The 27,243-nt window shown below is 46.3% G+C and overlaps 1 protein-coding gene across 1 annotated transcript in view; it reads left to right on the top strand.

Moving 5' to 3' along the window:
- ELL3 (elongation factor for RNA polymerase II 3) overlaps positions 1-24,814 on the top strand; it is a 250,716-nt gene extending 225,902 nt beyond the window's left edge. The window contains exons 11-12 of the mRNA XM_085644350.1: positions 1,376-1,420; positions 23,837-24,814. Coding sequence (XP_085500476.1) covers positions 1,376-1,420; positions 23,837-23,947 — 156 coding nt within the window. The 3' untranslated portion in view covers positions 23,948-24,814. The remainder of the gene's footprint in view (positions 1-1,375; positions 1,421-23,836) is intronic.
- Positions 24,815-27,243: the final 2,429 nt, after the last annotated feature.

Raw genomic sequence — 27,243 nt, 5'->3', positions numbered from 1 at the left:
ATTTTTGCATCCCTCCAATCTGTCATGCAAGAGGCCCAAGTTCACGGTCCATCTGACACCGTCTTAGTTCTGTGTATGAATGTATGTGGCGCCTTCTCGCTACTGTGTGCCGTTGTGTGACGCGCCATCTTTGTACTGTGTGCAAATGTCTTGAGGCTGATCATACTTCATTTCTGAGAGGCTAACACGTCTGCTACTGAGTCTCGGTTTCATCGAGTGTGGCTGCTGATAAGATGGTGCAGATGTGGTTCTGTGTATCGATGTTCAAGATTGAACACACGCGGTGTCTGTAGAGGATGCGAAGATGGCACTGCTGTTCTCTCGTGATGTCCAGATCTGAGCATACATGATCTCCATACCAGGTGTGATTGTTGTGTGGCATATAGTGGTCCCCAGAGACGATGCTGGTGCGGTCTTGTGTACAGGTGCCCTAGATAGTACATAGGTGATCCGCTGAGACGATGCTGGTGCTGTCTTGTGTACAGGTGCCCTAGATAGTACATACGTGGTACCCTGAGATGACACTGGTCTTGTGTACAGATGCCCCAGATAGTACATACGTGGTCCCCTGAGATGACACTGGTGCTGTCTTGTGTACAGATGCCCCAGATAGTACATACATGGTCCCCTGAGATGACACTGGTGCTGTCTTGTGTACAGATGCCCCAGATAGTACATACGTGGTCCCCTGAGACGATGATGTGACTGTCTTGTATACAGGTGCCCCAGATAGTACATACGTGGTCCACTGAGATGACACTGGTGCTGTCTTGTGTACAGATGCCCCAGATAGTACATACGTGGTCCACTGAGATGACACTGGTGCTGTCTTGTGTACAGATGCCCCAGATAGTACATACGTGGTCCCCTGAGACGATGATGTGACTGTCTTGTATACAGGTGCCCCAGATAGTACATACGTGGTCCCCTGAGATGACACTGGTGCTGTCTTGTGTACAGATGTCCCAGATAGTACATACGTGGTCCCCTGAGATGACACTGGTGCTGTCTTGTGTACAGATGCCCCAGATAGTAAATACGTGGTCCCCTGAGACGATGACACTGGTGCTGTCCAAGTTTGTATCTAGGTGGACACGAGTGAACATAGCTGTGGCAGACGCTTGTCTGTGGCCACGTATGGTCTCCTGAGATGGTAGTTGGGTTGGTTTGTGTGCTGATGTCCATGTCTGAACATACGTGTCCTCCTAGAAGTTGCACTGCTGTGGCTCGTTGTGGCAGATGCCCAGTGGTGATCACAAGTAATCTCCTGAGCAGATTACACGCGTGTGCTTCTCTGTGTGTAAGACGTGCCTCTGAAGAGCATTATCACTTGCATTTCACAATATGATGACTTGCTTTGTTCTTCAAATTTCAGATATTGGAGGAGAAAATTGTAACAGCCTACAAGAAATTCAAAAAGGTAACATCCCTCATTCTTTGTGTGACTGGTGTGGGCACAGTTTCCTCACATTTAGTAAACAGACGATGTTCCTTCGTGTGCAGCACCTCTAAGTGAAAGGAATAGAAACCCTTTCTAGGGGGGAGGAGCTGGTTGCAGGGTGCTCGGCCTGCCTTTTGTTTACTAGGCAAATATGAATTAAGAGGTTAGTGAAATGTCAGATTGACACCCGGAGAAACAGGGAACATATTTGTGTACATTTCTAGCACTGTGTGGGCAGAGCCAGTGCAAAGTTCTTCGTAATGCTGACGTATTGTGTCGTCATCAGAGGCAGATTGACACACCTGCGTTACATTTGTTTAACCTCTCGGGCACTGTGAATAGGCGGTGGGTGGGAGCACAGTCACCTGCATGTCAGGAGGTGGACAGCGAAACAGCGGTCTCTAAAATGTGAGGCAATGACATTAGCACAGTAAAATAGTTCGTTTCATTTATATTTCAAAAAAATGTAAAACAAATACAGCTACAAAAGCATTGATATTTGCATTTAGCCAAAAATAACTTAAGGGCAATAATTGATAGTGTGAGTCATTATCAAGTGAACACCACTCGTAGCACTGCCCCATGATTCTTAAATTATGATATAGTTATTGTGTTACACCTTTTATCTAATGAGAGTCTGACTTGGCCCGCTCAGATCTTGAAGTTGTGGCCCACAGGCTGCACGCGCACACACACCCCTCTGCAGGCGGGAGCCTGGGCAAGGGGCGTTGATGCAGGAAAGGCCTGCCCAGCTTCAGGGCCGATGACATGCCTGTGTGTGCAGATAGTCATGCCTGTGTGTGCAGATAGTCATGCCTGTGTGTGCAGATAGTCATATCTTGAAGTCACACAATAAGGTCTGGAATGGAAAACACACGCAAGACCCATTCACGCCCAGCGCACAATGCTCAGAAGAGTTATTGTCTGACAAGGCGCAGTGGGCGACTGGAAATGAATCGATGCAAGCCCAGTGTGAGCAGAAGCCTGTTCTGGCCTCTTCTGCATCAGTGCAGTGCCCTGCAGGGCAGGAGACGGCCCCCGGGCTATTAGACCAATGTCGTTTGATACGTCAAGGGGGTTCCGATGCCAGCCTAATGCAAACCTATCAATGCTCCCCTCCCATTTGAATGTATCACTAATAAAGAATACTGATAACTGGGTTCAGCGTAGTGCTTCGTTCCAGCATTCTTTCAATTTCTAGGCACTATAAATAACGGGTGTTAACTTTACTTAATGTAACAGTACTTACTTCATCCACCTCAGATGGATGAAAGGATGAGTTGGCCATGTCAGGATTCTAAGTTGTCATGCAAGAGTGACATCCAATGTCAACACACAGCGCTTAATTTCCCGAGCCATCCTCTGGGCATCATCGGGAATTGTGTGCAATTATAATGTTTAATAAGCAGGGCGATTGGTAACATGTCATTCAACAGCCGCAGCATTTTAGCTTAGTTATGGATTTCCTGCGTAATTACTTTCTGGCTCGAAGGATCAAAAGTTACTAAAAAGGAGCGCCAAAATAATTCTGCACCATGGCAGACTCTTTGCAGCAGTTCATTGTTAACCCCTTCGCTGCTAGGCCTTTTCCCCCTCTGTGCTAATCCTTTTTTTGGCTATTTGGGGTAGTGCGCACAAAATTTGCGTCCTTTTCTTGCAACATCATGGGGATTCTAAAGGTACCCAGGGTTTCTGGATTTCCCTGGAGGGGTCCCATAAATTATCCAAAATACAGCAACATTTTTTTGTTTTTGTTTTGAAAAATGGGAAAAACGGGCTGCAAATGAAAGCGTCTGGGCTTTTCCCTGCAAATGTTATCAAAAAAGGGTTTGTGGGGCTGAAATCACCATTTTCGCAGCTTTTAGGGAATGACAGACTTTTGTCACTCCCATGGGTGTTTAGTTTACGACAAAAACTACAGTTTGTTATTCTTAAATAAAATGTACAGCTTGGCAGAGATACAAAACAGACAAAGATTACTGCACAGCCATCTATTCCTCAAGCACACACACATACTGGTTGGATTTGGCATGAGGGCGAGTGATGGTTCAGTATATAAAATTGTATTAACAAGAGATTTCACAAAAATTAAATGCACTGTCAATAATTGAATGGACAAAAAACTGAACCAGTGACTCGCAGCTCGTGAGCTGTAAAGCCACTTCAAGGCACCAACCGCTTTAACGGCCATTGACACACCTTTCATACGTGATATACACAAGACCATTTACACCACCAGGCACAAAACCAACACATTACAACATTCACAAAAAAGGACAAGGTACACCCTGCTTGACAAAAACAGAAAAGACACATATTTATGCACAACCACCAATTCCTCAAGCACACATACATACTGGTTGGATTTGGCACGAGGGTGAGTGATGGTTCAGTATATACAGTTGTAATAACCAGAGATTTCACAAAAATGAAATGCCCTTTTAATTGAAAGGACGAGAAACTGAACCATTGACTCACAGCTCGTGAGCCGTAAAGCCATGACAAGGCACCAACCTCTTTACAGGCCATTCATACACCTTTCGTACGTGTGACACATACAAAACCATTCACAATGCCAGCCGCAGGCCCAGCACATTACAACACTCACACCAGCAGACAGCGCCATTCAAGGGCCCATCACTTTCACATGCCCACATTCCTGACACAGCAACCACACCAGCTCACGGATTACGTTAAGTGGCGTTTGGCTAGCAGTGTGTGTAGTGACCAGCAGCTAGTCACTACTCACACTGCCAGCCAAGTGCCAGTCCACACACACCACAACGTCAGCCATGCGCCAGTCCACGCACACCGCCAGCCAAGCGCCAGTCCGCGCACACTGCCAGCCAAGCGCCAGTCCGCGCACACCGCCAGCCAAGCACCAGTCCAAACACACCGCCAGCCAAGCACCAGTCCAAACACGCCGCCAGCCAAGCACCAGTCCAAACACGCCGCCAGCCAAGCGCCAGTCCTCGCACACCGCCAGCCAAGCGCCAGTCCATGCACACCGCCAGCCAAGCGCCAGTCCAAGCACACCGCCAGCCAAGCGCCAGCCCACGCACACCGCCCGCCAAGCGCCAGTCCATGCACACCACACTGTAAGCCATGCTCCAGTCCAAGCACACTGCCAGCCAAGCGCCAGTCCATGCACACCGCCAGCCAAGCGCCAGTCCATGCACACCGCCAGCCAAGCGCCAGTCCATGCACACCGCCAGCCAAGCGCCAGTCCATGCACACCGCCAGCCAAGCGCCAGCCAACGCACACCACACTGCCAGCCAAGTGCCAGTCCACGCACACCGCCAGCCAAGTGCCAGTCCACGCACACCGCCAGCCAAGCGCCAGTACAAACACACCGCCAGCAAAGCGCCAATCCAAACACCGCGCCAGCCAAGCGCCAGACCACGCACATCGCCAGACAAGCGCCACTCCACGCACACCGCAATCACATATAGGATTTTTTTTTATATAAATAAGAAAACACAAACTAATTGCAAATAGATACAAATCTACTAACACAAAAACTGAAACTAAATACACTACACAAATGCCAACCTTGAAACTGAACAAAAAATATTAAACAATAAAGGCCAGGCAGTTCACTTTACCACTCAAGTGGAAAAGATCGATAGCCAACTTCTTGTACCAAATGTAAGCCTTACGAAGAGCAGCGTAAGGTTCCAACCTCTGATCTACTCGGTCAACACCACCCATGTCAGTCACAGGTGCAGTGCTTTCATCATGGATGGTAGTCAGCATGTAGACATCTCTCCTGTCTGAAAACTTCACAGCTAGAAGCTCCTTGCAACGCAATGCACTGCACTGTCCCCGCACAAGCTTTTGACAAACAAGTTATTTTGGGAAACCTTTACGGTTAGAGCGGATTGTGCCACAAGCAACAGTGTCCACTTTGGCCAATTCCCTGAACAACCGCACACCAGTGTAGAAGCCATTATCCTTACTAAGAAAGGTGACTGCACAAACAAGTCAACAACCAACACCGTGCAAAATAAGTTAGTAAAAAAATGTGTGCCTTTATCACAAAGATCTATATACTCAAAAACGATACGATTCACTTACAAGAGACAGCTACACTCACCAGCACCTACTCTGCAAAGACACAGCAAAAATCAACGATATCCCACTAGAAAGAAAAAAAAACAATTACTCAAAAGACAACAAAAGACACATCAAGCACAAATACAAAATGTTTTAGACACACAAAAAACAGAACCCAAACATACTGGTATTATTACACAATTTGCAAAAAACACATTCATGCAGAAAACATTGTACAAAAAAAGTCTCTTACCAAACACATACAACTACACAAACAGCAGAACCACCAGTAACAAAACCGCAACCTGCAACAGTCTAAAGAGCAAAAGCCTTGAACTAGAAGAAAAAGGGAGAAATAAAGCATTACAATTACAAAAAATAAAAACAATTCACCTTATAACACGCTATGTCACTACCCAAATGGGGGCAGAAAGGCCAAATAAACGGGCTGATCTGCCCGGGGTAGGGGGGCATTATACACATAAACAAATATATGTCCCCTGGAAGCAACCAGTTAATTTATTTTTAAATCTCTGGCTCTAGTGGGCTTCCCCCCCCCCCGCCAAAAAATATAGGTGATCTGTCCCCAGGGGGGGGGCAGAAAAGTCTTACAAATTATTTAGGCCCATAAGGAAGAGACCCTTTCCCAAGGGGTCGCTTCATTTAAAATTTAAAACACTCCCTGGTGTCTAGTGGGGCTTTCTGCCCCTGCTGCGCAGAAAGGCCAATTAAACAAACCGATCTGCCCCCGGTGGGGGGGGGGGGGGGGCAGAATATACTTTTTTTTAAAATAGGGCCCCTGGAAGCGACCCTTGCCCAAGGGGTCGCTTCCAATTTAAAAAAAACAAATTTCCTGGCTCTAGTGGGCTTTTCTGCTCGCCCCCCCCCCCCCCCCCCGGGCCAGAAACGCCCAAAAAATCTGGCTATCTGTCTCCGGGGGGGGGGGGGGGGATGTTGACCCATGAGCTACATCTGCTGAGCCTTCCTCAGGACAGAGGAGGAGTTGTAGTGTTCATGAACATAGTTTTAAATAAATTTGACCCCTGGAAGCAACCCTTGCCCAAGGGGTCGCTTCCATTTAAAAAAAAAAAAAAAAAAAATTCCCTGGGGGCAGAAAGGCCAAATAAAAAAGAACAATCTGCCCCAGAGGGGGCAGAATATACTTAAAAAATATTTAGGGCCCCTGGAAGGGGTCGCTTCCGATTTTTGAAAAGAGCAATTCCCTGGCTCTAGTGGGCTTTTCTGCCCCCCCGGGTCCATAATCGGCCACAAAACGGCTGATCTGTCCCCATGGGGGGGCAGAAAAGTCTGAATTTAAATATCCCCCATAGGAAGCGACCCTTGCCCAAGGGGTCGCTTCCTTTGCACACAAAAAGATATCCCTGGTGTCTAGTGGGGGCATTCCTGGTGCACGATCGCGACGCTGTGCGCGATCCTGCACCAGGAATGCCCTGCATTGAGACATCCGGGGAGAGGAAACACTGTTTCCTCTCCCCCGATGCTTCAAGGCATCTAGATTTGGCCCCCCCGCCCCACCGGAGACCAAAACCTACCTGCTCCTCCGTGGACGCGCTGGAAACAAATGGTTTCCAGCGCGTCCAGCGCTTCCTTATGACGTCGGCACGCGCTGATGTCCTGGGGAAGCGTGGAGGAGGGTCGGGGGTGGCAGTGGAAACTCTTCCGCTGCCATCCCCCTCTGTGGTGCCAACATCGATGCCCCAGGGGGGAGCGCCAGCACTTCCCCCAGGGGCTGTGCTCATGACGGAGCGGTTAAGTCATAATCACAGCCCATCTGATGCTTATGACGGAACCGCTCCATCATGAGCATCGAAGGGGTTAAACTTTCAGTTGCTGATTTCTGTATTCATATGTTGAACTGGTAGTAATGACATGCGACTGCAGGTTTAGTAGGTGTTGAAACAACTAAATAACAAAGCTATACTTTCACAGATTGTTACATTATGCAGCATAATTTTTGTCAATGCTGCCAAAACAATTGGCCTGTCGTTGCCAGGTATTTCCATTAACTCTAATAATAAGACTCATCAAAACAAATGCAAACGAAGTTAGATTTTCTTAGAGCACATTTAATTTTGGTTACATTTATGAATCTGTTTCAGCATTTTCATGCTCATCACCAAAATATAGCCACATGTAGTAATACCCATGCCATTTTTGATCCTACACATCCCTGCTGTGCTCATATAATTCTGGGCGTGGATGCGTTAATATGGACAGAGCAGAGTTACCCAGAACTATTATTAAATTCATCAGTTTACAGTCCTATTGGGAAAAGTCGTGCATTATAGCAGCACTGTGGACTCCTCAAAATCGGACCCTCAGTTTGGATGTCACGTTTCTGAAAGATGTGGTAAGTCACGGCAATTTGTTAAAAACCGATAAGAAGAAAACCAATTGGACAAACTCTAAATCTATTTTAGAACTTGGAGGTGAAAACTGAAGTGTGTAATCCTGTGGTGTGAGTAGTGCTTTAAATGGGCCGGTACTCACCAGTACTGAGTACCGGAACTTCTTAGATTTTTTTTTTTTTTTTTTTGTCCTCATTTGCCCAGCCCTTATGTGTGAAGAAAGAAAACCGCCAACCACCATTTTGTGCTATCTTGTCCTGCCCACCTAGAAACCATTAGTGTGATTTGGACAATTTGCACAAGAAAAAACGGATAACAAATTCGCGGAAGAAGGAGAGAGCAACACACAAAAAAAGGGCGGCCTTTAAGAACTCCATCTAGACATATTTCAGCCTTTTTGGACCAGAAAATCGGAAAAGACCCTTGTTGTTGATCCATGGAGTAGGGAAACTGGCATAATCATAGGACCGGGGGAAAAAAAAAAACCCGGGAAACCTACTTCCACTGTATCAAATAATCCCAGAAAGCAGTTTTCTTTTTTTTTTTTTTATATTGCAGGGTCTAGCCAGGTCTGCTTTAGAAACTTCATATAGGGACGATAACCATCCCATATATGTTGGAGGAGCTGTATCCACCCAGAATCTGCAGATCTGTCTCCTAGCCATTAAAATTGCAAAAAACAGGAAGGATCTAGCAGGCCCTAGAATATTTTCATCAATCCCAGAGATGATCAAGGGGAGAGTACTGTTAAGAGTGATGTTTAGAATAGAGGATAGTGCTTCCATCACCTCTTCCCAAAAGCGACCGATAACTGGGCACTCTTTAAACATGTGCACGTCCGAGGCCTCTGCTAGGTCGCATTTATTGCATTTTTTCCCATGTTGGAATTTGGCTAACTTTTGAGGGGACAGATTTGCGCGATGTAGTGTAAAAAGGTGGTTTCGCCTCAGCCAGGCTGGCTTCACAATTCTATACAGAAGACTAAGGGCCTTATGTAGGTGGGCTTGCATTTACCACTTCATAAATACCGAATCATACCGATTCGGTATTTATGAAGTGGTAAATGCAATGTAGGTAATGAGTCGGTAAATATTACCGAATCGGAAAAATTCGGTAATTACCGAATCGGTATTTACCGATTCGGTAATGAGGCATACCTTCCCATTGATGGGAAGGTATGCCTCATTACCGAATCGGTAAATACCGATTTGGTAATGGGGGAGCACATGCAAGGGTGGCAGGGTGTCACATTGACACCCTGTTGCACCCCTGATTCGGCCATGTGTGCACATGTGGCGCACATACATGCCCTAAGGGCATGTATGTCTGCCACATTGCACACTTAAACGTGCACAAAAATGCTTTTTGTCACCTATTCGTCATTTACCACCAACCTTTAGTTGGTGGTAAATAACGAATCCCCACACCCACCACACACTCCCCCTACATCTCATTTCATGATTCGGTATTTACCGAATCGGTAAATTTACAGAATCGGTAATATTACCGATTCGGTAATTTTACCGATTCGGTAAATACCGAATCATGAAATTCTCCCCCTACATCTCAAAAGCCAAAATACCGGTCGGTAACGGTATAATTACCGAAAATCGGCCGTTACCGACCGGTATTTGGCTTCCTACATGAGGCCCTAAATGAGTTTAGCCACAACTGCTGGCACTGTTCGCCAACATTGCTGCCCCATAACACCTCGGGGAGATTGGAGTCGTAGTCTATCTCCTCCAAGGTCGCCCAATACCAACAAGCGACTTCCTTTCCCCCCCTGGCCTTGTCACCAAAAGATTTTCTAAATTGCTGTCAATCCCCAGGGGGGCTCCCTTTCTTATCAAAGCCTGTGCCCAGCTACTCAACTGCATATACTTGAAGACAGATAATCCTGGTCCGACTTTCTCCCGCAAAGCCTCCCAAGGTGTCCTTGACCCACCTACCGTCAGCTCTCCCCAGTTTATAATTCCGGCTTCCTTGATTGGACCTGCCAACCTGTCCTTAAGACACAAGGGAGTGCCTGGCGAATCCGACATGGGTGCTAAATTAGAATAGTAGCACAACCCTATTCTATTTCTGATTGTGGACCAACTTCTAGCCAACGATTGAAGAATTTTTAATTTTATTTTTTTAAAGAATTTCTGGTCTCCAAACTTAAAAAGAAAGCCGTCAGATGGAAGATCGGACCCCTCCATCATAGCTCGGAACATCCTTCCTCTAAGGTTATCCACTGGTGTTTTTAGGAGCATTCTCGAGTAAGATAATTGCAATGCCCAAGCATAATATTGGATGTCTGGAGACGTTAATCCTCCTTTCTCTCTCCTTCTCCTCAACTTTTTCCAAGCCAATCTTGTGGCTCCGTTCTTCCAAATAAAAGAATTAAATCCTTGTTGACATTTAAGTAGTTGTTTGGTATCAAAGGCCATCGGGATAGAATTAAACAAAAAGGTATATTTAGGTAGGATAGACATTTTTAAAAGGTTTGTCCTCCCAAAGATAGATAACGGGAGATTATTCCATGCCTTTAGTTGTTTCTGGCATTCTTTGTGTACTCGCTCGAGATTATGAGTGGTGATATTGCTTATGTCTTGAGTTGTTCTTATACCAAGATACCGCATGGAGGACACAACCTCTACCTGAGTGTTGGGGGAATTCCAGGCCATGATCTCTGTTTTCTGAATTTATGTTATATCCAGAGATTTTTCCGAACTCCTCAGCCTTCCTAATCACTGAGGGAAGAGCCAGATCTAAATTTGAAGTCATTATGAGGATATCATCGGCATACAGGGCAACCCGCCTTTCCCACCCTCCGAAGCTAAATGATGGTATAGTAGCCTCCTCTCTAAGAATCTGTGCAAAGGGTTCAATGTAGAGGTTAAAAAGGAGGGGGGATAGCGGGCATCCCTGCCTTGTACCTCTCGAAATTTCAAAAGGCTCTGTTAGGAAACTGTTTATATTGAGCCTTGCCGTAGGGGCCTTATATATTAGTGAAATCATACGGCAAAAATTTTCGGGCAGATTAAATTTCTTCATTACTGCAGCCAGATAGGGCCAATTTACTCTATCGAAGGCCTTGGTCGCATCTAGCGTGAAAGCAGCCAGAGGCAGAGAAAAAGTGGTTGCAATATCGATCGCCCCCACCAGATCTTGTGTAAGATCAGCTAAGTGTCTGCCCTTTATAAAGCCCTTTTGATCTTCATGAACCAAATGGCTTATCACCTTCCCCAACTTAGATGTCATAATAGCGGCAAAGATTTTATAGTCGCTGTTGAGGAGCGAAATCGGGCGATATGACCCACATTCCTTTGGATCTTTCCCAGGTTTAGGTATTAAGACCACTGTGGCATCATTCCAAGGCTTTGGGGGATCTCGGCCCTCCAAAAGAATGTTATTAAAAACAGAGGCCAGAACCGGGGTGATCTCTTCTGTAAGGGCCCTATAGAGTTCCCCTGGTAACCCATCAGGGCCTGCTGCCTTCCCCTGCTTTACGTCCCCCAAAGCCTTCCTAATCTCTTCAAAGGAAATCTCTTTCTCCAACATCCTACTATGCTCTGGGGATAACTTTGGCAAGGAAATTTGGTCCAACCAGGCCTCCCTCCCTGCCTTGTCTTCCCGAATATCTTCCCTATAGATTTCCTGAAAAAAATCTCGGAAGGCCCCACCTATTTCATCCTTTGTGGTCCGGGGAGCAAATTCCCCCTCCACCTTGATCTCTCTGATGTAATTTCGAGCTTGGTCAGATTTAGTTTTCCAGGCGAGAATATTTCCAGCCGCCTCACCAAACTCAAAATGAGAAATTTTACTCGCCTCCCACCTTCTAGCGACCCTAGCTTGTAATACGTTTTCTAGTTGCGACTTTAGCTCTCTACATCTTTTGACGTCTGCACCTGAACTAGTTTGGGTGTCCAGGGTTCTTTCGATAGTTTTCATTTCCCCCTCCAAGTTATCAATGCATTCCCTATATTTCTTTCTTCTATAAGAGGCTCTGTTTGTAATTCTTCCCCTCCAAAAGGCTTTTAAAGCATCCCACATTATATGTATATCAGTAGAGTCTATATTTGCCTCCAAGAAGTGATGGGACTCTGATCGTAGAAAGTTAACCTCCTCGTTTTCTAAGAGGATGGTACGATCAAACGACCAAGAAGTATACCTATGTATAACCTCAAGTTTCAATACAAACAAGATGGCCGAATGGTCGGAAAGGTGTGAGGGGAGATAGAGAATGTCTATCAATAGATCTTTCAAACTATAGCTAAATAGAGCATAGTCTATCCTATACACATGTTTATACTTAAAGTTTCGAAAAGAGACCCCCAGTTGATCCCCCACCCTTTCCCTCCAAAAGTCTGCAAGCCCCAGTTGTGACATAGCTATCAAGAGATCCTGTCTAGATTTGGATAAGACACAGGCTCTAGAATTAGCAGACTTATCTAGATTCGGGTTTAAGACAGTATTAAAATCGCCCATCCAGATAACTGGGTCGTGGAAAGCCAATAGATTATCTCGAATGCTGTTTAAATAGGAGGGATCATCCTGGTTAGGACCGTAATACCCGACCAAAATAAGAGAAAGGCCGTCCAGCAATGCCCTTGTAATAAGCCACCTACCACTCCCATCCTCCCTATACTCCATGATTTGTACGTTTGCTTGTTGTTTAAAGATGAAGAGCACCCCCCTAATGTTAGCTGATTGATCTGTGCAAATAAATTTGTCTACCCATTTTTCCTTTTTCAAGATCTCTGTTATTTCACCCTTAAGGAGGTGTGACTCCTGGATGACTATGACCTGTGCTGGGGAGTCCCTCAAATATTGGAAAATCTTTGCTCTCCTACTCCCAGTACGCAAGCCGTTGACATTCCAAGATAGAAATTTCAGCTGTGTCATTTCGTCAAGCAGTTGTCTCCCCCCCCTTACCTTTTTCAAATTCCTACAACCATATTGTCATATCTTTCTCGACCATTTCTAGGGCATGAAAAAAAAGATGCTGATCGAGGTACTAGGCTATTGACAATAGAATTTCTTTTAGGCTTGAACAATTGAGGTTTCTTTTTCTTTTCACCCTTACCACCCTGTGCAAAGCCCTCCCCCCCCCCCCCCCCCCCGGAAAACCCTACCCAACCTACACTGGACCGATGGATTGCCAGTTTTGCATCCTCTTCCTCCTCCACCCTCCTTTCCCCTCCCCCTCCTCTCCCACCACACCCAAAAAACTGCAAAATGAGTCATGCATCATTACATACTCTTAATTCTTCATTTCTGTTCGCTCTTATTCGTAACCTTACTAACCCTTAATTTTCTTATTCCCACTACAATACATTTAGTACTGGTTAAATTTATAACCTACTAGGGGTTTTACTACCGGGGGAAACCCATTTTTTTTTTTTTTTTATATTCTTTCTCCCTCTTCACCCCCCCCCCCTTTCTCCTCTACTTTTTTTTTCTTTTCTTTTTTCTTTCCTTTCCCCTCGTCCCTTTCCTTTATTTTCTCTTTTTTTTTTCTTCTTTTTTTTTCCCTTTCATTTTCCCCTTTTCCTCTTTTCCTCTTCATTCCTTTCCTGGACGAATCTTTAATGTCTCCAGCATTTCGTCTGCCTCAAGAGGGGATCTAATATTGTACATTTTATTCTTAAACATCACACGCAAAAAAGCAGGAATCTCATCTGCACTGTTGCGCCAAGGGCACAAAATGTTTCCATCCTCTGACCTAATTCCCACTGCCGATCTAAGGTGGTCTTAGACAGGTCAGAGCGGATCTCAAAAAGAAAGTCAGGACCGCTTAGAGACTTATTTTTTAGGACCAAAGTTAAGATTTTTTCTTTGATCGAATAGGTGAGAAAGTTGACCAAAATCTTCCTAGGCTTTTCTCTGCCGGGTTTCGTGCGGAAAGGGTCCCTATGTATCCTTTGGATGTCTCTTGACAAAATGTCTGGTGACTCCTCTAAATTGAGTGAGTTTTTAAGGCGGTTTACGACAAAGGTTTTTATGTCGCTCCCCTCTTTCCCCTCAGGAATCTTCAGAAGTCGGAGATTATTCCTTCTTGTAAAGTTTTCCAATGACTCGACCCTCTCGCGGATCACATCCCCCTCTCTTTGCAAATTATGAATTTTAGCTTGGGCAGTTCCTAGATTAGTTTTAAGCTCTTCTACTGTGTCTTCAAGAGTTTCTGTCCTCTCGCTGAGCCGGTCTACTTTTCGCTCCAAAACATCGCATGCAGCCCTAATATCAGATTGATTCTCTGCGGAGATCATAAATCCCTGTTTAATGTCTATTTTTAGGGAGTTTAGTAGAGATTCTATTGAAGAAGAGGCAGTGTCCGCTCCGTCATCCCCAGTCTTTGTCCTATCTAGTGACACAGGAATTTGATCGGAACGTAATGTATGATCCGCAGGTACCTCGGTAGGTATTAACTTCTCTATCGGTAGGCCACATTGCGAGTCTTGGACAGATTGTAAACTGACAGCTCTGTTGGACTCCATCATCTCCCCTGTCCTGACATCTTCTGCCGTCTGATTGTCACAACCTGACCCAGCCGCTGATAGACTTATGTCTGCTGGGGGAGAAGCCATTTTCTCATGGAATCCTACTGTTACAGAAGCGCAGTCTTGGCCAGATAGGTGGGGCTTTGGAATGGTCAAAACTTGGGGCAAAACTCTAAAGAAAGAGCGCAGGGAGGGGGTAATGCGGGAGGGCTTAAGCTCTCCTTGTCTCCCCTTAGCAGCCACTCTCACTAACCCTCTCTGGGGTCCTTTTAGATCGACAGCATTCTCCTCCTGGAATTCGCTCTCACTACCGCAGTCAACCAGAGATGCCTGGATACCGTGCCTGCCCCCGCCCCTCACCCCCCCACCTCTGCCCCTACTCCTCCCCTTCCGTGACTTACACTTGACTTCTTTCTTTTGGCAAAAGTTTAAGTTATTGCAACCTACAGACTCAACCCCACCTAAACCTCCCCCACAAATGTTCTGTCCGAGTCCTGCAGCATTGACCAATTCGCCTTCGCACGCCACCGTAACTTTGGGGTGCTCCAACAAGGGGCTTCCCTGAGAAACGTATGTACCACTCCCTTTGCTACCCGTCACCTTACCGCGTACTTCAGTGCTGCTGCCTCCCTGCACCATTCTCCCCCGAAGGAGTCCTCGAGCCGCTGCCCTGCGGCCGCGTCTAAGCTCCACGGCTGCTGCCTCCCAGCGCTGCGGCAGGGAGAGCCCAGGAACAGAGGTGCAAGTGGGGGCAGGAGCCCGATCCAAAACTCCGAGGCACATCCGCTGATCCAGCAGTCAATTCAGGAGAGGTAGAGAGCCTGCCGTTTCCGTACACGCCGTTAGCAGGTGGGAGCGGGGGGAGAGAAAGAGAGCTCCTCCGGGGATGTGCTACAGAGCCTGCCGTTTCCGTACGCGCCGTTAGCAGGGGGAGAGCGGGGGGAGAGAAAGAGAGCTCCTCCGGGGATGTGCTGCCGCTCAAAACGCGGGCGCCATGTTTTTTTCCGCAGCCAGCGAGATGCCGCTATCGGGGGAGAGAGAGGAGTGGAGAGCTTCTCCGAGGACGTGCGCTGCCGCTCAACACGCAGGCGCCATGTTTTCCCCTCAAAATATCCCTTCACTTCTTAGATTTATTGATGTGATTACCGGCACTTCTCTACTGTTCTGGAGAGTACCGGTACTCATGAAAAGGTAGGCTCATTGGCAGTTCTGGTGAGCAGAAGTAGTAAGTGTCTCTGGCAGTCAAGGTGCCGCTTCTGCAGTCACATTCACACTATCCTGTGCGTTCGTGCAAGCACAGGAATCATGGCAGTCCCCTGGCAGTGACTATCAGGCAACGGCTAGTCCGGCCATGGTGGCAATTAAAAAAAGCCATGGTAGGTGAAGAGAAAATATGGCTTTTATCATACCCGAGTCTTTTGTGTGTCTGCTATGTTTGTGTGTGTGTCTGTTTTTGTAAGAAAAAAGTAAAAGAGAGAGAGAATCAAGACACTCTGAGGAGGTATTTTAAAGAAAATGTGTGGCACTTTGTTTGTACATGTCTGCTCTGCGACAAAGATTCATAGATAACGTAAAAGGGGGGGTTGGTGGGTTGGGTAAGGGGATGAGTGAGCAAGGGTGGATGTATGGGGGATGGATGGATGATTGAAAGCATGCATGGGTGAAAGAGGGTGGATGATTGGATAAAAGGGCGGGGGATGGATGGATAAGTGAAAGGATGGATGGATGGATGAATGAAAGGTAGGGAGGATGGATGAAAGGCTGGATGAGTGAAAGGAGGGATTGAGTGAAAGGGTGGATAGAATAAAGGAGTGAAAGGGTTGATGGATAGATGAGCGAAAGGATTGATGGATGAGGGAAAGGGTGGATAAAGAGATGGATGAGTGAAAGGATGAATGGATAGGTTTGGAGATGGATGGATGGATGAGTTTGGATATGAAGGGTGGATAGACGGAATGGTGAAAAACTGAATGATTGATGAAAGACTGAATAGACGATAGAATGTAAAGGTTAAATGGTGGACATCAGCAGGTAAATGGTAGGATGAAAGGATGAATAGATAGATTGATGGAAGAGACCAGAGATATCTTCTGGCGAGGGTCATGATGAGTTGCTTCATTTGCTTGGTGCCATAAGAGCTTTGGTGCGATGTGGGGGTATTTTCAGTTTCTTCCTACTCGCATGCTGAAAAATATATAGTATTGTGCCAAACAGCAATTAACAGTATGACATTAAGAAGGTGCAACTATTACAAAAAAAGGAAATGTTAACATAGTATCGCATTTCTCTTTCATTTTATGTAATGCGTTAACCTGCTTTGTTTATATAAACACATTTCGCATGTGTTTTGGTGTGTGCTGCAACTAATATAGAAGTTAAGTATCATCATGTCTTGCCCCTGGCCCCGCCCCCTCACTACACGTCTAGCTCATTTTAATGAGTACCTGCACTTATTTTTTCCCATTTAAAGCACTGGGTGAGAGGCCTGCAGAGTAGTAATTATGATAATTTCAGAATATTAAAAAAAATGTCAGCAGCGTTGGCACCGCACACAGGAGTGTTCGGTGATGTCAGGGGTTTGGTTGTGTTATATTTCGGCGGACATTGTATCGGCATTGGTGTGCTCCACAGCCTTCCGTTGGTATAGCGACCTAACAAACGTGCGTTTCTGTTGCAAACTGAAGTGTGGGTTTGGCGGGTGAAGATGTGGGGTCTGTGGTGCGAAGGGTATTTCCTACAGTGGCATTACAGTCTGCAAGGGTCACTACAGCAGGGCAGGTGAATGTAGCTTGTCTGATCCGCTGTTCGTATTACCTGCTTCCGCAGGGAGTGACCTTTCGGTCCCACCCACCCGGCGCCTCCCGCGAGCGGCGGTTTTAAGGTAGAGCGCGCCCTAATCCCCCCGAACCGTGCTCCCACCTGCCGGCGGCTCGGCTTACAGGCGCATTACCCGGCCGGCGCCGCCAGCGCGGCCTGCACTTCACATGACCCGGGGCTGCTAAAGCCGCAGCTGTCGGCTCCCGCCCCGCTAAGCGGCATCAGCGGTGCAGCGCCGGGCGCAGGTCTCCCACAAACCCCGCACACCCTTTCAGCAAAGCCTCGAGCCCGCATGCACCAGTATTGCAGTAATCCCTGAGTTGCAAGCAATACGTCTGGAGTGGATCCTAGCGGCAGGTTTTAACATACCAGTGCTCCTGGACACTTTGCAGCAGGTACTTCCGCCCGCACAAAGGTGAAAAAAATCCATAGTTATTATTTGAACCTCTTATTTGAATGTCTGGATTCTGCTGGTCCTCGTGCCCGTTCGTCAGGGTCTTGCACACCTGATAACTTATCAGTGATAAGCACCTCTCGCCTGAACGTCGACGCACGCGCTGGGTTTAGGTTCACGGACCGCTAGCTGGGCCTCAGTGCTAAAAGCTAGCATCACTCAGTGGGAGGAAGCTGCTTCTCTATGAGCAAGTCAAGACACCTGGAGTCTCACTCCTAGACTTGTATACTTTCGAGATAAACAGATCTTGTTTACAAATCCTCAAGTTTTATCGCAGTGGGCCCTGAACCGTGACGTCTCTGACGATAACCCCCCCCCCACCCCCCCCCCTTGACGTCTGGAAGGCCCTCTGTTGCCAGATACATAGCAGGAAGAAGTCAGTGTTCATACGCGGTAGATCAGTCCCATATTGTTGTTTGTTCACTGATTGTTTATTTTGGGGCTGCTCCTCCACAGACTGACACCACTGCCCTGGCTGGAGATGGTCTCAGAAGTTACACTGTTTCTTAGAGCCTCAGGTTTCAGACTGTCCAGCCCTTAAGTAGTCTTCACCTGGACACAACCCTCCTCTTACTGCTTCTTCCCCAGACCTGTCCCCTCTCGAACTCCCACCTTTCAGCTTCCGTTGACTGCTTTCCCCTGCCCGCCAACCTCCTTACGGACACTCCATTCAGTTTAATTCCCACCCGTGATGTTCTTAGCCTCCCCCACTCTGTCTTGTCCCTATGCAGTCCACTCAGCGTCCCAACCATCATCTGGCCGCCCTGCATGCCTTTTTCACACTCAGTCTGCACCTCTCAGCCTGTCCCTTCTGTTTGTACCTCACCTCCTCTTATCCTGATCTATGGAAGGGCACACACACACACACACACACGCACACACACACGCGCGCACACACCCACACACACAAACACAAACACACCCTCCCACACCCCCCCCCACAACCCCCTACCCTCAAACCCCCAACCCCCCTCTCTCTCTCAGAGGAACTTCATCCACAACAAAATCCTGACCAACTCCAAGGAACTTTTCAGTGTCATTCAAGAATTCACCAACCCACGCAGCAAAGCCACAGACTTCACCCTATCCCAAGACTCTTGCAGCACGCTTGGAACCTATTTCCACCTCAAGATCAAAAACCTCTACGACAACTTCATCGACCGTCCACCAGGAGCCACAGACAGCCCCCAGAAACACCAGCCAGCCCACCATCTCCAACTGGACACCGATCACGGCTGAAGACACCACCTCGACCATAAAAAGCATCCACTCGGGGGCCCCCACGGACCCCTGCCCCCCTCACATCTACCACAGAGCCGCGGCCGCCATCGCACCCAAACTACAACGCACCATCAACACCACCTTCAAAACAGGCACCTTACCAGACTAGTGGAAGCGCGCAGATGTCAGACCCCTGCTCAAGAAGCCCACAGCTGATCCCACCAACCTCAAGAACTATCGGCCCATCTCGCTCCTCCCCTTCGCAGCCAAAGTTGCAGAGAAAACAGTCAACAGGAAACTGACACGGTTCATGGAAGAGAACGCCATCCTTGACCCGTCCACTCCGGATTTCGAAGCAACCACAGCACAGAGACCGCCCTAGTCGCCTCCACAGACTCCGCACCCTCCTGGACTAAAGATTTAGCTGAGGAGCTGGGTGTGAAAATTATAGTCTACGCTGATGATACCCAGCTCCTCTTTACATGGAGTAAAATGGATTTCTCTCCCTCTACTGGCAGGACCTGCCTTGCAGAGGTTTTTAAGTGGTTAGCTGAGGCCCAATTAAAGTGCAACGCGGAGAAATCTGAAGTGCTTCTTTATGGGGCCTTTCCTTCTAATTTTAGGGATGAGATTTGGCCTGTTGACTTTCCTCTTCCGAATGCCTCTGGCTGTCCAGCAAAAAACCTGGGAATCTGGTTTTGTCAGGATTTGAGATTCAACACCCAGATCAGCAAACTAGCGGGGGCGTGTTTTGGGATGCTCTAACGACTTAAGAAGTTCCTGCCGCTACTTCCTAAAGATGCCAAGGAAATAGTTACACAGGCACTTAACCTATCCAGGCTGGATTATGCCAATGCATTGTATTTTCGACTTCAGGCCTACCAATAGAAAAGTTTACATATTGTACAGAATGTGACGGCTAGAACCTTACTGGGCTTGCCAGTTAGATCCAGTGCCAGCCCGAACCTTCGTACACTCCACTGGCTCCCGGTTGAACAGCGAGTTTGATTTAAGGCCTTGATGTTAGTACATGGTGCTCTCAATCAGACTGGGCCTTTCTACCTCAGAAGGCGTTTTGCGTTTTATGAGCCTTCCCGGCAGCTTCGCTCGAAGGGTCAATGCCTCGCGGCGGTCCCTAGGTTCCGTCTGATGAGGCTAGGTGGCTGCTCTCTCTCGGTGAAAGCAGCCAGAGATTGGAACACCCTGCCCTTTGAGCTACGGAACATGGATAATCCTAGGCTATTTAAAAAACAATAAAAAACTTTACTCTTCCACTAAATGCCGTTTGGGCAGGAGCTCTCGGTGGTTCACAAGCATTCTTTCCTCTTTTGCTATTTGGCTCCCGCGCCGGGACACTTTTTTAGTATCTGTGCGCGATATAAAATGAGGCTAACATAACTCTGCAACCCTCATCCTACTCGACCTATCAGCGGCCTTCGACACAGTCTCCCACCGCATACTAGTCACCAGACTACATGATGCAAGCATACAAGGAACAGCCCTGGACACGATCCGATCATTCCTCACCGGAAGAAGCCAAAGGATCAGACTCCCACCCTTCCTCTCCGACCCCACAAAAATCACCTGCGGAGTCCCACAGGGTTCATCCCTGAGCCCCACCCTCTTCAACATCTACATGGCCGCCCTCGCAGCCATCGTCCGACAACATGGCCTCAACATCGTATCCTACGCCGATGACACCAAGCTCACCCTCTCCCTCACCAAAGACCCCACTACTGCCAAACTCAATTTCCAGAAAGGATTGCAAGACGTTGCAGGCTGGATGACCAACAGCTGCCTGAAGCTCAACGCTTAGAAGACCGAAGTCCTCAGTACCACCCCTTCTGCATGGGACAGCACCTGGTGGCCGACCGCCCTCGGAAGCCCACCTACTCCCTCAGACCACAACAAGAACGTCTGCATCGTACTCGACTCATCACTCACCATGAACCGACACGTCACGCCGTCACCTCCAGCTGCTTCAACATCCTCCGCAAGACCTTCAAGTGGATCCCCCCCCTGAGTCAAGGGAGACATTCACCTATGCACTCATCACCAGCAGACTGGACTATGGAAACGCACTCTACGCTGGCATCAACAAGTCCCTACTCCGCAATCTCCAGATAATACAGAACACCGCCGCCAGACTCGTCCTCGGCATCCCCCGACACAAACACATCAGTCAACACCTACGAAGTCTCCACTGGCTCCCCGTGGAGATGAGTCACTTTCAAAATCCTCACTCACGCCTACAAATGCCTACACAACAACGGACCCAAATACCTCAACGACAGAATCAACTTCCACATACCCAAAAGAAACCGCCAATCTTCCAACCTCGTACTATCCGAAACACCGCGCATCGCCAGAGCAGGCGGAAGATCCTTCTCTCACATTGCAGCCAAGACCTGGAACGAGCTGCCAGCAGACATCAGACGCGCCCACCCCCCCCCCCCTGAACACCTTCAGGAAGACCCTCAAGACCTGGCTCTTTGGCTAAACAGATCTGTGGACCCCCCCAGCACCTTGAGACCCTCACGGGTGAGTAGCGCACTTTCAATTCCCTGATTGATTGATTGACCTCACACACACATAACACCCCTGCTCTTTCGTGCTATGTTGTTATCCTACCCAAAACCAGTCAAAAGGTTTCTGAGACAAATAAGGGTACGGACAACTTTGTTGGTGCGCCAAGTAGGCCATAACCTGATTTTCCTTAAAGAATCACAGAAGGCATTTGTAAACTTGCCCCTATACACAGAGCGACACTTACATTTATGAAAGAGAATCGCTGAGTGAATCAGTAAGGAACGGCAAGCCTCCCTCGTGTTAGAAGGGGTGTGTGTGTCTTTATGTAGTTTGTGTGTTCATCGTTTGATTCTGGGCACACAGGGTTACCAGCCAGGTGGGAGAAAGCACACCATGTGGTCATACTTGAGGAGTAATTAAGTTGGAGAGATCGGTTTTGTAAGATCACCATAAAATGCAATTGAAGTCTGATGTTTTGGATGCAAACGAGCTCAGGATAGTAAAGACTGGTGGAATTTTGTCAGGAACAACAGACTGTGGGATCACACCGCAATCCTAGAAGCTCAGGGACGCAAAGCCCCAGTGGAGCCCGTGTCCACCTCTGGTGGAGTTCAGCAGAGGCTGTGATAACCTCCTTCACTGCTCTAATAATGTCATGCAGACCTTCATGCCTGCAACTAAAATGGGGGCTTGAGTCCAACCAGATGAGTCAGAATTCCTGTTACATCCAGAATATAATTATGATATACCACACCTTGCAGACAAATGTATGCAAATCGAGACAATCTAAGTGTACTAATCGTTTTATTCTCAAGGGTGGCGAAGAGGGCAGAGGACTCTCGCTGGTGTGTTATGATGCAGCGGAAGGGGCGTTTGCCAATTTTTATCATCTGCACCCAATTTAATACCTACCAGTCCCTTTCACGCTGCATGAGTTTAAAGCATGTTACCAATTTTTATTGTTTATATTGGTCCTCCCGCCTCTCCAATGAATCTTATGTAGTTGATAAGAATTGGTAAAGGATTGACAGAATTCTAAAAATTAGGACCTAAATAAAGAAATAATCATTCAATATAACCTTTTGACATTCATAAAAACTGACTCTGATTACCTATCAACGTGTTTTTATCTAAATAAATGTGAATGCTCATCATGTACAATACAGCTTGAATCATAATCACCTTACAAGAGAAATAACAAAATAGTAATTCTTTAACACATCCCAAATATCTGTTGTGAGAGAGTGGATAGGTAAAGAGACAAAAGAATAAAGTCATTTGCAAATAAGATTAATGCAAATTCAGGATATTATATGAACCTATTAGCATAAAATGCTAGAAGTCTGAAAAGCCTCTTTCCGGCCGAGAGAGTAAGCTTGGGCACCCTCAAAAGAAAATGAGGATCAAAGATAAGAGTCCGGATCAGCAGAACAGCCAGCCAATTAAGTTAGGAAAGAGCAACACAGCTCTCTCCTCTCAAAGTAAATCTAAAATAACCTGACTGAACAATGGGCTTTATTTTGATTTTCCACTTTAAAAGTAGCTGTAGTAAACACATGCTTAAGTTCTTGAGAGGCTGAAACAACACTTTATTTAAAAACAAAAAATCTCCCAATAATCTTTGATAATCAGCGGACTGGAAATGTTGAACTTGTCAAATACTTATTCCTACCTTTCAGGATATTGTTTCCGGCAAACTATAGCGATATGTGCTTCTACGAGGACAAACATATGTAATTAACTGCAAAGCACATAAGATCGAGAAATGCTCTAGTTATATGTGGAATGAATGGGATTTAAGAAGTAGACTTAAAAGCCATGTTTCAAAGTGACAAGCGGCAAACATCTGTTGAGAGTCAATAGCGCTAAAAAGCGTAGTTGGAAGTGATTGTTGCACTCTACTAATACATGTTATGTTATGTTTTATGTTATATTACTTGTTATATACTAAGTTATATAATGTTATGTTCTATATGGTTCTATATCTCGCATTGCTACGAATGTTAGAGACTAGTCCCAACAATCCACTGGCAACCAGAAGTGCTTCACTAGGAAATATCAGGGCAGCCTGGCCTCAATTTACGCGCCAGTTGATCTAAGGTGACAAAGTATGTTTATAAGAGAAGTGTCGTATTGAGCTCCATCATTTTGCAGTTTGACGTCGTCTCTGGATGTATATGAATAGGATCATCTGTTTTTCAAGTGCTTGTCTTTTCTTTAGCTCTATGTTGCAGGCTTGGTGTTAAGAATTTTCACTTTGCATAAAGGCCTTTCATTCACTTTGTTGTCTTATCAGGGACCAGCGTATGTGAGGGGTTTCCTTGGTATATGTATTTAAAACTATAATTGCCTCATCGCACTGCTTGGTGAAAAGTAGTCAGGCGTGTTCTGCCTCTACCTGCTGCAATGTCTCCCCAGTAAAAGCCATTTCTCTCCCTGACTTTTTTTGGTCTCTATTCACAGACCTATCCTGGATACCGGGAAGATAAGAGACGATGCGAATATTTACACCACAAGCTCTCTCACATCAAGCAAGTGATACTGGATTATGAAGAGAAAACCAAGCCCTCGTAGGTGGAACGTGAACCAAAGACTGTGTCTCTCACTGGAACTCTTGCAAGCTGATGCTGCCACGGGCTACCAGCCCAGCACATTCCAGGAGACTCATACGTGCAGGCCCGGGGGACTTGGGCCCAGCATGACAGGCCACAACTTTTGTAAGTAGTCCCTGAAGGAACAACAGGGCTGGCCTGGAACCTGACTTCCCCTTTGTCACGTAAGGTGGTGTATGTCAAGGTGGCATACATTGTGGAGCCTTGGTCTTCTAGCGGCCTTGAGATTTGCCTAAATGTTGTCAGTGCTGGGCACAGGCTTGAACATTTAGCACTCTACCAAATGACGCTCCAAAGAGACAACCGGACACCTACACGGGCCATCAGTGGAATCCTGAAACCCCAGAAGTGCTTGTACAAGTCAGTGCCACGGTGAAGGGGGTTTGGCAAAGTCTTCATTCTAATCTCAACTTTGACATATTTGCACCTGCCACAAACCTGTGCTGGCCTGATAAAAATCAAAGATACCTGTGGCAAAGATGAGGGAACTAGACCGAATTTGACCTTTTCTCATCAGACATTCCTACCACCATTTACACATTGGAACACAGTTCACCTCTGGTGTAGGTTCAGACAGCGGAGGGCAGATTATTTCTGCAGGGCAGAAAGCAGAAGATAGTCATTGGGAACCACATATCCTAGGACCAGTTCTCATGTCGGATGCTAGAAATATATTCTCTTCACTTAAATGTGCCTGGAGGAGGTGATGAGTGTTTCGAGAGTGCTTTGAAGCAACATACTGACGATACACAGCTCTAGCGTTGGGTTGCATTTAGGAAACACAGAGGAGCATAGTAAATTAAACAGGTACTTTGAAAGTCTCAAGACAGAGCTGCATTAATGTCTGTAAAATTAAAAGCGCCAATGACCACCATACAAATACTGTGGAAATACAGTAGCTTTATCATCAGTCACACCATATAGGGATAAAATCATCAGCGCAACCAACTGCTACCATGTAGAAGGACTTGGTATGATTTTTAGATGATGCTCCAGCTATGAAGTCAGTGAGCCTAATCAACATGCTTGAACTCCTAAGCATAAACTGATGATGTCACTAATGGAACCAGTAATCTGCAAAGAACTGTGATGCATAGAACAGCGCCGACCTACTGAAAATATGGTCCTTATTTTGAGCTCTGTGATATCACTTGTAATGTTTGTCCTAAATGTTGGTATTTTCGTTTGAAAGGTTTGTTCCGACCCAAAAAGGTAGATAAAGCAGTCTCAAAATCTGAGATGAGATAGTTCTCTTGAAATCTTGAAACAGAAATCCATGCGGGCACTCTTTGTAAGCTGGTTCTGTATCACGATACCTGCAAAAACATTCAGTAAACTACAGGTGAAACTGACCCAGCACCCCTTAGCAGGTGCAGTGCTCAGTCCGTAAAAACAACTGGAAATCGTGACAGCTGAGGGTGGGTATCGTGACAGCCTAGGGTGGGTGGGTATCATCCAGTTTTAAGGCGTGACTTGGTTGCAATTTCCTTTTAGAAAATCTGGAATTTACGGTCTTCTTGAGGCTAAAATACTGTATAACATGAATTCTCACTCAGTTAATCTATAGGCCATCAAAAAGTATTTTATCCCCATCCCCTTCCCCATGGTGTTTAAAAATCTGCCCTTGATTTCGGCTGCTTATACTCCATGTCACAGGTGTCATTCCGAACATTAGAAGAAAGCCGAACAGCTAAGATCTGTTGTCTACAATAAGCTTGTCTATGATTAAGGAAAGCAGTGAAGGTGGCAGTAGGGAGAAGAGGCAAAAACTCTTGACTACTCTTGGAGGCAGAGGGGGCCCATCCGGCGAGACCCTTTTTGCTTCCATTCCGTTTACATCGATAGTTGCACCCGTCCCCAAATAGATGGGACGGGAGACGGAACCCTTGGCTTTTATACATGCAAAGAATTCTATTGAAGAATCTGCTGAACATTCAAAATCTAGTTAATGGGGAAAAATGGTAAGAGCACCTTAGATTGAGGAAATGGAGGTGTTTGTGTAGAGCCGCGTGCCACAGCTAGCAGGATTAGTCTGCTTTAAACCAGATAATGACCATCAAATCTCAGATCACCAGAACAACTAGGTTGGATCATCTTTCCAAAGGCTGGCTGAAGATCAAGATTGTAACCATCCCACTGTAAGATGTTATAGTTAGTTCCAGCGTTAATGGCTGGAATAATGTTATACTTAGCCGTACCAAGAAGGCTTCAGATCAAATTGAAATGAGACAACTGCTCTCTCATGCCTCTGACGCTGGCACTACCTCATCCATGAAACTTCCACCTACAAATTGAGTCAAGGACACATGTGCTTCTTGATACAAGCCTCCTGACCCCATAAACTCCTCTTGACATTCTTGCGTAATCTGAATTTACTTAAAAAGCCTTAAAACACAGTCTGCAGCAGACCAGTACCCCACTTTCCAGGAGTGTTGATACGTTTCACTGTATTACATATTCTTTATGTAGCATTACAACTGAAAAATATGGAACACAGTCCAAAGACGCGGCAAAAGATTCCATACCACCTCTAAATAGGCAAATCGGCATGATATTCAAGAGACGGCATGGCTCTTCAGCCGGGCATCCAAATCAGACAGCCGTGCTGGCACGCAGTATTGGAGCGATGTACACATGAACAAACCATATGAGTACACTCAGATGGGAAAGGTACCAAAGAGCTGTGAATACTCATAAGGCCGCCATGCAGTCCAACATGTCTGAAAGTAGCTTTGCCGAATGCTTGAAGAAGATGGAGTTTGGCCCAAAAATTGTCTTTTTTATTTTTTATACACTTATTATCGTCATATGTTTATGTCGAGGTTGAGTGCCTGGCATAGGCCTGCCAGACATTCCCAGTACGGACTATAAAGCTGAAAATCTACATTGCGTTGACTAAATTTACTGCTTTAATATAAGTTGCATTTAGCAGTAGACTGGTCCAATCACGCACATTGACCTCAGGAAAGCGGAGCCAAGTCAGGCCAACCACACACAAATCCCAATGGAAAGCAGAGTACGAATATAAAAATATCCAAGTGGAAACTTCTCAACTATGACACGTAATGGAACTCTCGCTGCAATTGTATTTATTTGTTCGTGTTTTTTTTTTTTTTTAAGAAAAGAGGATGAAAACCAGTATTTTACACATATTAAGCCCATCAGAAAAAAAAGATAGGCAAAAGAGAGAAATGTTCCCAGGTACCAAAGAAGAATGAAATCCTGCAGAGTGTGAATTGTACAAAAACTGGGATTTCC

The sequence above is a fragment of the Triturus cristatus genome, chromosome 3_1 (genome assembly GCF_964204655.1).
Source record: "Triturus cristatus chromosome 3_1, aTriCri1.1, whole genome shotgun sequence".
NCBI classification, from domain to species: domain Eukaryota; kingdom Metazoa; phylum Chordata; class Amphibia; order Caudata; family Salamandridae; genus Triturus; species Triturus cristatus.
Note: the sequence above shows the minus strand (reverse complement) of the source record. Positions and strands in the feature narration are given on the sequence as shown.